This window comes from Epinephelus lanceolatus, chromosome 4, assembly GCF_041903045.1.
Source record: "Epinephelus lanceolatus isolate andai-2023 chromosome 4, ASM4190304v1, whole genome shotgun sequence".
NCBI lineage: Eukaryota > Metazoa > Chordata > Actinopteri > Perciformes > Serranidae > Epinephelus > Epinephelus lanceolatus.
Window position 1 is genome coordinate 4,242,946 of NC_135737.1, and position 14,555 is coordinate 4,257,500.

At 41.8% G+C, this 14,555-nt stretch overlaps 1 protein-coding gene across 9 annotated transcripts in view; it reads left to right on the forward strand.

Annotated features, from left to right (window-relative positions):
* Positions 1–14,555, forward strand: part of LOC117259695 (protocadherin Fat 3) — a 391,086-nt gene that overhangs the window by 345,981 nt on the left and 30,550 nt on the right. For all 9 annotated transcript variants that reach the window (XM_033631307.2, XM_033631315.2, XM_033631310.2 and 6 more), the window contains 2 exons: positions 7,452–7,649; positions 10,471–11,272. In XM_033631307.2, coding sequence (XP_033487198.2) covers positions 7,452–7,649; positions 10,471–11,272 — 1,000 coding nt within the window. The remainder of the gene's footprint in view (positions 1–7,451; positions 7,650–10,470; positions 11,273–14,555) is intronic.

The following is a 14,555-nucleotide window of genomic DNA, read 5'->3' on the forward strand; positions in this document are numbered from 1 at the left end:
AAATGCGGACCACCGCTTCCACCTCCAGCCGCTCCAACAGGGAAATCATTTGGTTAAAGAAAGAATATAGCAGAAAAAGCTAACACTAAGAGAGAACTCGATGCTGCAAGAGCCAAAACTCGGGTCAATATTTGCTCTGCTTTTGAGCGATGACAAAGACTGATGCACCTTCATCCTTAGCTAAAAAAGGATGAGATGGTCACAGAGTTTCTGCTGGACAGGTATTTTTAGTTTGCCTCTAATGTAACATAGGCTATAACGTTATATATGACAACACAGCATCCAGTTGCTAACGGTTAGCCTACTGTAACCTAACGTTGCCTGAGCCTCTCTACCTTGTTTGCTGTCACCCTACTATCTAATGTTAGCGCTTACCTTAGTATAAAACTCATCAGTCATCACTGACCCTGGATAAGTTTCAAAACTCTGGGGTTGCGTTTGACTGTGCAGGACAGGTGACATTATGTTTAGTTTGCTTCTAATATAACTATAACGTTATATATGACAACACAGCATCCAGTTGCTAATGGGTAACGTTAGCCTACTGTAGCGTAGCCTCTGAAACATTGACGTTATCTTCCTTGTGCGTTTCCACTTACTCGTAACGTTAACACTACTATCTAACATTAGCACTGTAACCTTATTCTAAAACTCATCAGTCATCACTGACTCCAGTTGAGTTTTAAAACTCTGGGGTTGCGTTTGACTGTCTTGGTTGTTACATTACACTCACTCTCCTCTTCCGTGTGTCAAACGTTAACTTGCCAATGCCTACGTTTATCATAGACATAATGAGGATGTAATGGAGGAGGGGGGAAATAGGCCTTTGGAGGGAGGTGGAGTTGCAGGAGGAGGGGGATGGGACTTTGGAGGGAGGGGGGAGTTGTGGATCTTCAAATTTTTGCTCAAAGTTCAAAGTGTTGTGTGAAATGCAAGAAAGGTAAGAGTAGCTTTAAGTGATGTGTTGATTAAAGAAAACAGCCAAATTACAGCCATGGATGGTTCTCATTGGTGTAACCCAAAACTCTGGGCCCTTAAGCTTCCCCTTTTAATACATCCATTAATGCCTGAAGAAATAACTGCCTCAGCAGATAAATACATGGATCTGTAGTGGCTATTAGGAAAAGGGAATTAGGTAAAAGTTTATAGACCAAAAGGTTATAGTATACAGATTAAGTGTTTGCAGTGACTTTTTTCCCCAACAAACTCTAATTACTTTCGCCCCTTTCCCACTGCACAAAAAACCATTAACACCTTCCATCATGCAGCTTTTTAAATGTAATGAGAAAAGTAACAATCGGCATTCACACCCAGGTCAAATGACTCCGCAGTGGTCACTAGGGCTGTCAAAACTGCTCAAAAATGACATTTGAATATTCCTTCTAAAAATAACTCACAGGTTCGAACCATTCAAATTTTATTTTTTTTTTCGCAATATGTCCACAAGAGGGCAAACTAATACAAGGAAACATACTTGTATATGTATTAATACAAGGAAACATAACTACTTGTAAGTATTTTTATTTCAACATAAACGTCTTTGAAAAGATTTACATACCTACACATTCAAACACATAAAACAATTATCTCTAAACGGCCGCAGACCTCTCGCTCGCCCCCCCTCTCTGACCCGTCAGGCCACACCGCCTGCAGAGGCGCTGCGAATAGCCTCGAAGCGCTGAGAAGCGTAGCCAGTTTCCTTTTGGCGCCCATGTTAACTGATTGTGTCATCCACACCGTGGCCGGCTCGCGCCCTGCAGCGATTGTTTCGGCGTCTGGTCTATTTTCTGTGCGAGCCGCGAGCGAATCTGTCAATGCGTGCATTCAGTGCAGCAGCCCAGGCCAACGCCCACTCACAAAGAGGTCAGCTGCGGTGGTGTTTTTTTTTTTCTCTCCACAATCGAATATCAATTTTCACATTAGAAGGTCCATTTTTTTTTCAAATTCGAATTTAAATTCGAATTTAGAATATTCATTGACAGCCCTAGTGGTCACAGGTATTTATTGGCTCTGGCTCCCATTGGCAGTGATGGAAGTTCAATACCCAGGTGAATGCACTCATTTTAGCCCCTTTACTGGCGAGATGCAATGACGCAGTACCACAAATACTGTCTGTCAGCACTTTGAGCAGCACTCAAACATCGTTCCAAGTTAGCCTGCACAAGTTTGAAAAAGAGATACATTTTTAAAAAATGGCCTCCATGCTGCTTTCTGCTGTTCACTAGCCTATTTTCTGGTCTGTCCATGACATCAAACATGACACACCAGTTTAAAAAAATTGTAAAGGTGTGCTGCAGAACTGTGTACATGTCTCTAGACTACTGGCAATAGGAGAGGAGTCTATTGCCGATTTTTAGCAGGTTTTTGATGATGATTAGAAAACCTCTGTACACAGCGGCGGACTGGGACACAAATTCAGCCCGGGACATTCAGGCGCACCGGCCCACACACCGGCCCACGCACCAGCCCACGCACCGACCCACACGTTTCTACCTATAATCCTCTATATGCTTGTACACACTACACGAACACTGTCCTCAGAATCAACTGCATAAGAAAATCAGCAGTTATTGTTTAATTCCAGACTATAAAATAAATGCAATAATGAATTGGCCACAAATGGCTGTGCGCTTATTATTCAACTTAAAATAAGAGCATATGACTCTATTCTAATGCATCTAATTTTATGCACAGTATAATTGACTGCCCTGCCCTGCCCAGCCCTGCTCTTATATTACATAACCCCAGTTTATATCTCCATGGCTCACATCCATGAACTAAGGAGGTATAAATTGGGCAATAGGCCCTATAGTCAACTTTTAGTCAACTTACTACTACAACAAAAGAATCCCACTTAATACTACTAAAAAGTTTTTCCTCTGGCTAAAATGTAATGCATAGTAGGCTGTGCCTTCACATTGCACCTGTCATATTTCTGGTCTCATCCTCCTCCTCATCACGACTGGGGTTAATTTGTCCCTCAGCTTCATTGTCCTTGGGACTGGGAGCATCACTTAACGTTAACTGCATGCATCCACTGGAAAAAAGTGCAGGTTTAAATCATAATGACTTGCAATGCAATGCAATACCTAGTAGGCTAGTTAGCCTCTTGAACCGAACACCTACAAGAAATACGCAATTTGCCAAAGCCAACCTTGCACATTACACACTCATGTACATTAGCTCACGTTAATGCACCTGCTATAATGGCACTGTCGGCTCCAGCTCCATCTCCATCGTTAGCAACACCAGCAGCCTCGGCCCGTCAACCAAGGCCGCAACCAAACGGGTCGGTTATTTTGGAGCACTTTGCTGCCTCTACTTGTAAAGATTTAAGGGTTGTTTTTTTTTTTTCAAGTTTTTTTCCGCGCCACCCTTTCTTGTTTTACCGGCTTTATCCATGTTTCCTGTCTAACGGTCAAACTACCCTGGTCTGCCATGAGTTATGACTGATGACTGCGGCTGAGCAAATCAGATTTCAAGTAAAATGAGAGCCTCTTTCAGATTGGAATAGGCCGCTCTTATCTCCTCCTTCGAGCATCAAAACATAAGACTGACACCTACGTTTCCTCTGAACATCTCACAGCAAACAAACAATATGTGAAGGACGCACATTTCAGTACTGTTAGCTAGCAACTAGCTTGACATGCACTAGTCTCACTAGCCCACATGGTGACTGGCCCATCGGAATTCGTCCCAAACATCCCAGTAGCCAATCCATTTGTCTGTACATTCACTTAAGTTGGTGAAAAAAGGTTTTTGGAAAGTTTTTACATGGTGTTTCAGAAATGTATTGAACATTATTTCTGTGCCTTTAGTTTTTAGGTCTCCAGTATGATCTGGGAATAAGCACCAGGTGGAGAACCAACCTACTTTTTGTCCAGCCAACTGTAGGAGTGGACTTATCCTTGTGCAGACCTTAATCTGTTGTACTATTTATTCAGCCAAAAGTAATAGTTTACTTATATTGATAATAACGTAAAAATTAAAACACACCTTTAATTCCAGGTTTTGTTGAGTTGGAAAGATCAAGTGTATTTCATCCGAAGTTACAATCTTTTTGGTACACGTTTCCCTGGACATGTACTGAGCTGTGGGGGGATAGGAATACAAAGTGAAATAGTGAAAAGATATTGAATTTGGAAATTGTAAGCACTGAGCAAGGTTTAATAATGCAGGGAGTAGTTGAAGTCAACCAATTTGAAATCTTGCCGTTAGGATTTCCTAGAGGGACTGACTAAAACGATATATGTTAAAGGGGAGTGGCAGGGTTACTTATCAGTGCCAATGACTCAGTTATATGAACAGGTGCTAAGAATTCTGGCTTTGTATTTTCAAAGTCGTAAAAATGAAATGACTATTCAGTTCTCTTTGAATACATCATCTTCCCAAAATCAATCATAATAATAATATTAATAATAATGTCACAATAATACATTTTATTTGTATAGCGCTTTTCAAAACACTCAGAGACACTTTACAAAAACAAGATAAAAACAACATAAGAACAGCAAAACACAGTTAAGAGCAAGAATCTGGATTGAATGCAAGCCTGAACAGGTGGGTTTTGACCAAAGATTTGAAGGAGTTTAAGTCTGTACAGTTATGGATGTGTTGGGGTAGAGAATTCCAGAGGGAGGGGGCAGCAGTGGAGAGGGCTTTGTCCCCCCAGGTTTTGTGCTTGGTCCTGTGTGGTAGAGAGAGGAGATATGCATCAGAGGAGCAGAGATTGCAGGAGGGGGTGTGATGGTGCAACAGGTCAGTGAGGTAAGATGGGGCCTGGTTATGGAGGGCTTTGAAGGTGAGGAGAAGGACTTTGAACTGAATGCGTTGAGGAATTGGGAGCCAGTGGAGGTTCTGAAGGACGGGCCTGATATGGTTGCAGGAGCGGGACTGTTTGAGGAGAGGGGCAGCAGAGTTCTGGATGTACTGTAGTTTGTTGAGGACTTTAGAAGATGAACCATACAGAATGCTATTGCAGTAGTCGAGTCTGGATGTTATGAATGTGTGAATCAGAGTTTCTGCAGTGGAGAAGGTGAGTGAGGTGCGGAGCCGAGCTATGTTTTTTAGATGGAAGAAAGCGGTTTTGGTGATATGATTAACGTGCGGTTTAAATGAAAGGTTGCTGTCGAAAGTGACTCCAAGGTTGCGTAGATGTGGAGATGGAGAAAGTGTAGAATTTGTAACATTAAGGCTGAAATTACGGATGGTTTTAGTAAGGGAACTGGGGCCGATTAGGATCATGTCTGATTTGTCACAGTTGAGTTGTAGAAAGTTAGTTTGCATCCAGGATTTTATTTCAGTGAGGCAATTTTCAAGTGTGGAGCAGATTGCTGTTGTGATGGATTTGGTGGTGATGTAGATCTGGACGTCGTCGGCATAGCAGTGGAAATGGAGGCCATATCGGCGGATGATGTTACCAAGCGGGAGGATGTAGAGGATGAAAAGGAGAGGACCAAGCACAGAACCCTGGGGGACGCCTTGGGACACACCTTGGTAGAGGAGGTGCAGTTATTGAAATGGATGAATTGCTGTCTGTTGGAGAGATATGATCTGAACCAGGAGACAGCCGTGCCAGTGATGTTGTAACAGGTTTTAAGACGGGAGAGGAGGGTGGAGTGGTTAATCGTGTCAAACGCAGCAGTGAGGTCGAGCATGAGTTGTCGGAGAAGAGGAGGTCGTTGGTGACTTTGAGAAGAGCTTTATTCAGTGCTGTGTTGTGACTGTAAAGCAGATTGAAATGTCTCAAATACGTCATTGGAGGTGAGATGGGTTTTGAGGTGAGTGGCAACAACGTGCTCCAGGATTTTTGACAGAAAGGGGAGGTTGGAGATGGGCCGGAAGTTGGTCATGATGTCGGGATTGAGTCAGGCTTTTTTGAGGATAGGGGTGACAGCGGATCAGGGACTGAGCCGGAGCTGAGGGAGGCATTGATAATTCTGGAGATGAGTGGGGAGATAGAAGGGAGACAGGACTTAACAAGTGAGGAAGGGACTGGTTTGTGAACTGATGTAGAGAGAGAGGGGTCAGTGGGGGGAAGTGTGACAGTGGTGGAACGGAGGTGGGGGGAAGAGCAGGTGGAGGGGTCGGGAAGGGAGGGGAGGTGGTCAGGTTGCTGTAGATGGTGTTGAGTTTTTTTATTTTTTTTTATTGTGACCATGCATAATGTAACCTCAAACAGGGAGGTCTAAGGGATGTACCCAAATCTAAATACAGTATTTGGGAGAGCACAAATAATGCGATGGAGAAGATATTTATTGTGCCAAAAGCTGGTCACTATTACTCTGAAAAAAAAAGTCACCATTGACATGTTTGTTTCTTTAAATTGACTCATATCATTGTGGATGACCACAAGATAAAAATGCCCATTCTGTTTGCAACGTAGGACTTCCATTAACAAGACATTTCATTTATTACACATTATTGAAAAGTGATCCCCATATTCTTATCACCTTCACGTCAGCGCACAGCAGGCAGCAGGCTGACAGCTGACTGATACTGCTCACTCCTCCAACAAATTGTGCAGGAGTGATGAGACAAAAGCCTGGTGTGGCAGCTGGATTTCTTTCAAATCCCTGGATGTTATCCTTCAAAATGAAGCTTAGAACCCGTAGTTTTTAGCTGTATGTGTTTATTCCCCCATTTAAATAGCCCAAATAAAGTGAATCCGCTTTTACGTCTGGAACCTCCCGTCTACAATGGGCTTGAGACGCGCCCTCGGTGAGGACTTGGCTCAGATTTATTTTGTCCTGTTCAATTCGGCGGTGGGAACTTCTTGTGACTGCATGCCTTTGCTGACGTTGACCCCAGCAGGATTGGACCCTGGACCTTCTGCATGGAAGACTAGTGCTCTGACCACTACACTAGGGAGGCCCCAAATAGTCCAAAATAAGTCCCTTTAAATAAAAGAACTAGTCCTGAAAGAAATGTCCTGTTTTTATAAAAGTAAACAAATAAAAACCTTTTATTTATTGAACTGTATTTACTAATTTATGTTTACATTTATTTTTATATAGATTTTTCCTCATTTATTTATTTCAGGATATATTTCATAACTATATTTATTTATTTGATTAATTTTTAATGGTATTCCATAATACTGGGATTCAGAATGTTCATAAAAGTTAGTGGAGAAAAAAAAAAAAGAAAAAGTGGGAAAGAGAGATATGAAAAGAGAGTATGGAGATGTAGATTTTTATTTTTATAATTGATTATATGACATCATCAAATCAATTTGATGCTTTAGAGGCACAACATTTTCATTGCCAATAAATATGGTTACAAATTTCAACATTTGCTCGATTAAACGTGACTTCTAGTATAAGTCACCCCCACATGAGGTCCTCTATCTGAATACAGATCCAGAGAAAGATAATTTTGTTGGTTAAACAGACAGAGATTTTGACATATCTGCACACCTTTACTTTCTAATGGTGCATCTCCTCCCTTAGGAAAACAAGCCAATCGGCACCAGCATCCTGCAGTTGTCCGTCATTGATCAGGACTCCTCCCACAATGGCCCACCCTTTGACTTCCACATCCTGTCAGGAAACGAAGGCGGAGAGTTTTTGCTGGAGAAAGATGGAACACTAGTGGCCAATCAAGTGTTCAGGAGGGACCTGGCCACTGAATATGTTATTCTGATACGGGTAGAGTCAAACTCCTGTTTCACATCAAACCTGCAGAGCTGCTGTAGTCACTCTTCTCAAGCATCACATTGGTTTCAAAAATAGAGCTGTGAATCTGTGAACAATGTTAGCTATTAGCAAAAACAATCATGGCCTGTTCATTCTGGACAAATGTAAGCTCAAACTATACATCATGTTTTTTCATCATTTTTTTGTGATAGAGCTGATAGTGTGTGAAAATGTGTTCTTAAGTTCAGCTGAAGCTTTTATGACTCTTTGACAAGCCTACAAAGTCTGACAATATTTTTTTGCAGTAGCATACTATTGCAAATTAAAATTACATGACAGCACAACTGGAAGCCAGTTCATTCTCTGAATGAAAACAGTTAAGGCCATAAGATAAGTTAATTAAATAAATCACTGGTGTATTCATAACAACTCATCTTAGAACACAGAATACCTTAGAAAGAAAGCTTAATGTCTAGGATGACAGCTATACTCATCATAGCCTACACCAAGCATGACTGGCTAGACAGAGATCACCTGAGAAGAGATGAGTAAACACATACATAGGATCCATGTTTTGCTCCCTGGTGGGAAATGAATTCAAATGAGATAGAACAAACCAACTTCTTATTGTAAATATCACAAAATGGTCCAATAATCATACTTTTTTGCATTACTAATCACACATTGTACAGAGGGCAACATTATTATACAAATATGATAATCGTACATTTGTTAACACTATCAATTTAAAAGTAGGAGATAAAATCAGTTGAAAAGTTGATTGAAATTTAAGTGATGGATGAAGCTGAAATACACTAAATGTCTCCACTTGTATCTCTGTGGTGTAAAGACATTTTTCAAAATTACATTCTTAGCTGCATGGTTATATAATATAAAATAATGATTTGGCAAATAAATCAGAATATCAGATATGGATGGACTTTAACTTTGATAATTCCAGTATAAATGTCCTAGTTCCCATCACAGACACCCACAGATCAGGTATCAGTCCAACACATCCAGTCAAATGTATACAGCAAGAGGCCAAATCACTCTAAAAATGTCTAATATCAGATGCCTCCTTAAAGCTAAGGAGATAAGGATGTGACGTTTCATCAATAATTTCCTCAGAAATACAGATTATGATCACTTCTTCAGTTTCTTCGCAAAGACACACAACGTTAGCTTTAATATTTACATTACACCACACATCAGGAGTACTTTTGAAGCACAATATAGCCCAGTGGCTGTTTATAGTGTTAACATTTAAGCATTTACACAACAGAAACACTGCTCTGTGACAGTTCAGTGACAACATGACTCTAAGCTGACCTCACACCAGCTCGCTGCACTCTATACTGTGGTCTGTTAATACTAGCGCTATTTAGAACCATACCGACAGTGGAAAAAGAAAACAGTCAGGTCAAGGATGCTTTGTCTCATCTGAACCTGAGTTATGAGGGGGCGTGGCTGCTGTATAACAGAGCTTGAGCAGATCTGAGATCAGCAGACCACCAGCATCTACAGGGAATGTGTATAAATGCACAATATTTAAACTAGAATAATCGGTTGTATGCCTCTGTGCACCAGTTAACTTTCTCTTATGGTTTACATCCATGTCTGTGAAAAATGGATGTTTCATACCCATCGGCCCCTCAACAGCACAGAATATCTACACAATCAGCACAGTTTCAAGGTGGACACCCAAGATTAGTGTCACCAATTTAGTATCTAACCAAATGTCTCCCCTTCTGTTCCTGAAATATAACATTGAATAATGGCCAGAAAAGTCTGCAGAACATTATGATGTCACAGTGAAGCTAACCTTTGACCTTTTGGATATAAAATGTCATCGCTTCATTAATTTATCCAAGACATTTTTGTGAAGTTTTGTCATAATTATCATAAAATTCTTGAGTTATATTTTGTGAGGTTACACTGACCTTGACCTTTGACCTTCAACCACAAAATTCTAATCATTTTTTTCTTTAGTCCAAGTGAAAGTTTGTGTCAAATTTAAATAAATTCCCTTAAGGTGTTTTTGAGATATCTTATTCATGAGAATGACACAAATGCAAAGTCACACTGCTATTGCCAGTGCAAAGGCATAAGAAAGTAGCATGAATAAAAGTGATATATAATGAAAATAATGATCTCCTTTCTCTAAAAACCTCCCTCAGTAAAATCAAAAATATGCTGCTTTAGAACTATCTACAATATACTCAAAAATGTTACTTACTTAGGATTTACAGGGTTATATTGACAGAAATTGAATATAATATTCGTAACTATGTTTTTATTCATATAATCACCTGAAACTAAGAATCGTTTCATTTTCATTGCTTTCGAATGAGCTGTTAACATCTACATATGGAGCAGGTCCTCTTTCACAACGTCTGCCATGTTGTTTCTATAGTAGCCCAGAACAGACAAATTAAACTCTGGCTCCAGACAGGGTGATCCACATTTTTGCATTTGCCACTGTAGTTCTCCTACACTCTTGGCACACTGGATATATTTCAATTTTGTGCTCTAACTGCTAGATGTCACTAAATTCTACATACTGGACCTTTAAGTACATTTAATGCAGTAAATGTGACTCACAAACCCACCTCTGCAGATAAGATCTGTCATCTGCTTTAATGAACTTTCTGACCGAATAATGATATGACTGAGATGTGAAGAATGTAGAGATGTTACCAAAAACATATTACTAATTCATTTCTCTTGTCCTCTTCTCCTCTCCTTAACTCCCATTTTATTTTTTCTTGCTTCTCCCCCTGTCTTTTCCTATGATCTGCTGGGCTGTCCCTGTTCTCTGTCCTCCTCCCAGGTGACAGACTCAGGGAAGCCTCGTCTTTCCTCCTCCTCCACGCTGAAAGTCAGAGTGATTGAGGAGAGCCTTCACCGACCAGTCGCGTTGCCACTGGAAGTTCACATTGTCACTATGGAGGACGAATTTCCTGGCGGTGTGATTGGCCAGCTGCACGCCACCGACGCTGACCCTTATGATGCACTGACCTTTGGCCATGCCCCCCCAGCCCAGCGCAGTCTTTTTAAGATCAGTCCTCGTGATGGCAAGATCATTGCCCTGGGCGGGTTGGATGCAGGCAAATACACCCTCAATGCCAGCGTTAGTGATGGCCGCTTCGCTGTGCCTGTGCCCGTGAGTGTGCATGTGGAGCAGGCAACACCAGAGATGCTGCGTGAGGCAGTGACGGTGCGCTTTGAGAGCGTGGCACCACAAGACTTCGTGGCAATGCACCTGAAGAGCGTGTTGAAGGTTCTGCAGCAGGCCGCCGCATCACAACAGCAGGACATGTTGCACCTGCTCAGTCTGCAGCCAGTCGGAGGAACACAACAACTTGACATGCTCGTAGCCGTGGAATCAGCAGGGGGCGGGTACTATAAGGCGGCTTACCTTACCCAGAAATTAAGTGCATCACGGCGGCAGCTGGAGGAGGTCCTCAGGGTGTCAGCTATCCTGGATAAGAACTGCTCGGGGCTGGAGTGTCGCGGCGCACAGTGCGAACAGAGCATCATCTTGGACTCACATAACCTGGCTACATACAGCACACCACGTGTCAGCTTTGTTTCACCACGCTTCCACCGAACCTCACGCTGCACATGCAACGGTGAGTGATAGGATCTTGCAAATTTTGCCAAGGCATATGTTGTTTTTGAAATCGCGTACTACATTCTGTACTGCATACTACAAACTCAATCAGTATGTACCAACCACCCCTCACTGCCTAGTGCTATTCAGGGTGTTGCCTCAGTCAAGTGTTTGACTCCACCCAAGCTGAACAGCTCCACCTGCCTCTCCTTCCTGTTTTTTGTGCTTCTGAGAGAGGTTTGCCTTGTGGGCTCTCTGCAAGAAAGGGATTTCTTGGTTAAGATTAGGAAAAAAACATTCTGCCAGAAAAAGATTTCAAACAGAAAGCCCACCAGGCAAACTGGGCCTCCTTAGGTTGATGTTGAACATAACAATCCTGAACAAAAGCACGTTAAATATGAACATACAGTAGTTACATCTTGGAAGAATGTCAGAAATATTTTTGAAAGAGGCACAACAGGAGTATTATAATGTTTTGCTTCAACATTTATTGGGTAGTTATTTGTGCTATACTCAGCCAGGTGTAAATAACAATAAAATATCGAGATGAAAGGACACCTAATTTCACTTCTTTCAGCTATCTCAAGCTGCCTATCAAACTATACACTGCTCAAAAGATCTTGATGAACTATCGCTGAACATTGATGAATTATGGAAAATTGTTAAAGATCTTTACTGACGTACATTGTATATTTGTTGAAAACAATATGACATAACAACGGTCAGTGGAAGCCAAAATCATCAACCCATTGAGGGCTGGATTTAAAATCCCACCGAAAATCACAGTAAAAGATTGAAATCACAGGCTGATCCAACTTGCATGAATTTTATCACGGCAACCCATAATGTGACTCTGTAGTGTGTATGGCTTCTGCGTGCCTGTATGCACTCCTGACAGTGTCTGGGCATGCTCCTGATGAGTTGGCAGATGGTGTCCTGGGGGAAATTCTCCCAGACCTGGATCAGGGCATTGGCGGCGTTGGATACACCAATACATAATGTCCCATAGGTGCTCAATTGGATTTAGGTCAGGGCAACGAGAAGGCCAGTCAGTGGCATCAATGCCTTTGTCATCCAGGAACTGCCTACACACTCTGGCTACATGAGGCCGGGCATTGTCCTGTACCAGGAGAAACCCAGGGCCCACTGCACTAGCAAAAAGTCTGACAATCGCCCTGAGGATATCATCTCGCTACCTAACAGCAGTCAGGGTCTGTGAAACCCTCCAAGGATATGCCTCTCCAGACAATCACTGACCCAACAGCCAAACCGGTCATGCTTTGAGCACAGGCTTTGGCAGTGCTCCTCCTGTTCCTCCTGACACAAAGGAGAAGATACGCTCTCCTGCTGGGTTGATGCCCTTTTACGGCCCTGTTCAGCTCTCCTTGTGTAATGGCAGGTCTCATACAGAATTTTCTGCATGCTCTCGAGACTGTTCTAGGAGGCACAGCAAACCTTCTTGCAACCACACGTATGAATGTGGACACTAGCAGAACACAAAACTAGAGAAGAATCAGTCAGGAAGGATAAGGAGAGAGCAACTGTCTGTGGTCACCACATGTAAAACCATTCCATTTTTGGGGGTTGTCTTGCTTTTGCCTCTCCATTGCACCTGTTTTCACTTTCATTTGCACCAAAGCAGATTCACACTCACTTGTGCTTCCTAAATGTAAAGATTGACACCCCTGAAGTTTAACTTACTTGGTGTTATACTGTGACCATTAAGTGTTCCCTTAATTTTTTGAGTAGTGTATTATAAACGAGCCCTTCCTCTGCAAAGGAAGAATAATTACAACCCATATACAGCAGCATCATTTAGGGCAGAGGCATGTCCAAAGTAGGGATGGGCAAACGATCAAAATTCATTATTCGATCATCATAAAAATTAACAATCAATTATTGATTAATTGATAAGCGAGTTTTTCAAAAGAGAGAAAACAAGAGTGCAGTGCAGACTGTCGCCGCAAGAGAGCGCAGCTGCCCCCGTTTTGAGCTTCAACCCCCCAGGCCAAAGAGAAAGAATGGCGCGCATGCGCAGTTCACCCCTGGGTGTTTACAACCGTTGCCAGCCAGTAGTTACAGGCTTCAGTTTTCAGCGAAACCTCCGTCTTTCAATGGCATAGGGTTTTCAGAGGCCTCAAGGGAAGCCGCCGTGGCTTTGGAGAGCGATGAGAGCCTCCGTCTATTTCTGATTTTTTGCCTGGAATAGGTCCGGCGGGGGGTCTCGTAGGCACGGCAGCTCACAGGGCCTGTAGGATTGCAATTAGGGGAACACTGCGACTATCGAGCAAAATTATTTGTGATCGATCAAAATCCTTAAAAATCAATCATCGATAATCGAAAATTGATGCCCATTCCTAGTCCAAAGTCCAGCTCAGGGGCTTATCATGGCCTGCGGATCAATTTTATACAGCTTGTGGTTCAGTTTTCAAAATAAACTAGATGTGGCATGTATTGGTTAATAAAACAATCTCATCGTGCATTTTCTTCTGTTCACCTCATATCTATATCTTATAGTCTGTAGACAAAGATATGTTTTCATAAACAGACAATAAACAAGCAAACGGAATGGCTACCTAACAGCAGACATTTCCTGCGTGGTAGCAGATATGGCTACTGCAAAAACACGTTAAGGTGAAAGCAAGAGCCGCCGCTTTCAGGAGCAATTGAGAGTTAAATACTCTTTCACTATGAGATGAAACAGTTGCACTTGTCTTAATTGTATGTAATTTTCTTTTTTAAATAATGAATATGATACGAGAAGCAGCTGGCGCTCTCGGATTTTCACATTATCTAATCTGTCTCTGATTCAATTCAATTCAGATCAATTTTATTTATAAAGCCCAGGATCACAAATCACTGTTTGCCTCCGAGGGCTTAACCACATATGACATCCCTCTGTCCTTTGGACCCCCACAGTGGATAAGGAAAAACTCCTCCCCATAAAAACCTTTACCGAGTGGAAAAAACAGTAGAAACCTCAGGAAGAGCAACTGAGGAGGGATCCCTTTTCCAGGACAGACAGACAGACATGCAATCCATGTTGTGTGTACAGAACAGATCAACATAATAAATTTACAGTAATTCATTTGACAAAATTATACAAAAAGAGAGGGAGAGATGAAGAGAGACCAAGAGAGACAGAGGCAGAGAGAGATGAAGGGCAGACTCTAATGACAATAGCTATGATATGATAGAAATAATAATAATAATTATAATAATAATAGTAGTAGTATTTTGGTAGCATATATCTTATAAGTAAATATAAGTATATTACAGTACATGTATGTGACAGTAATCAT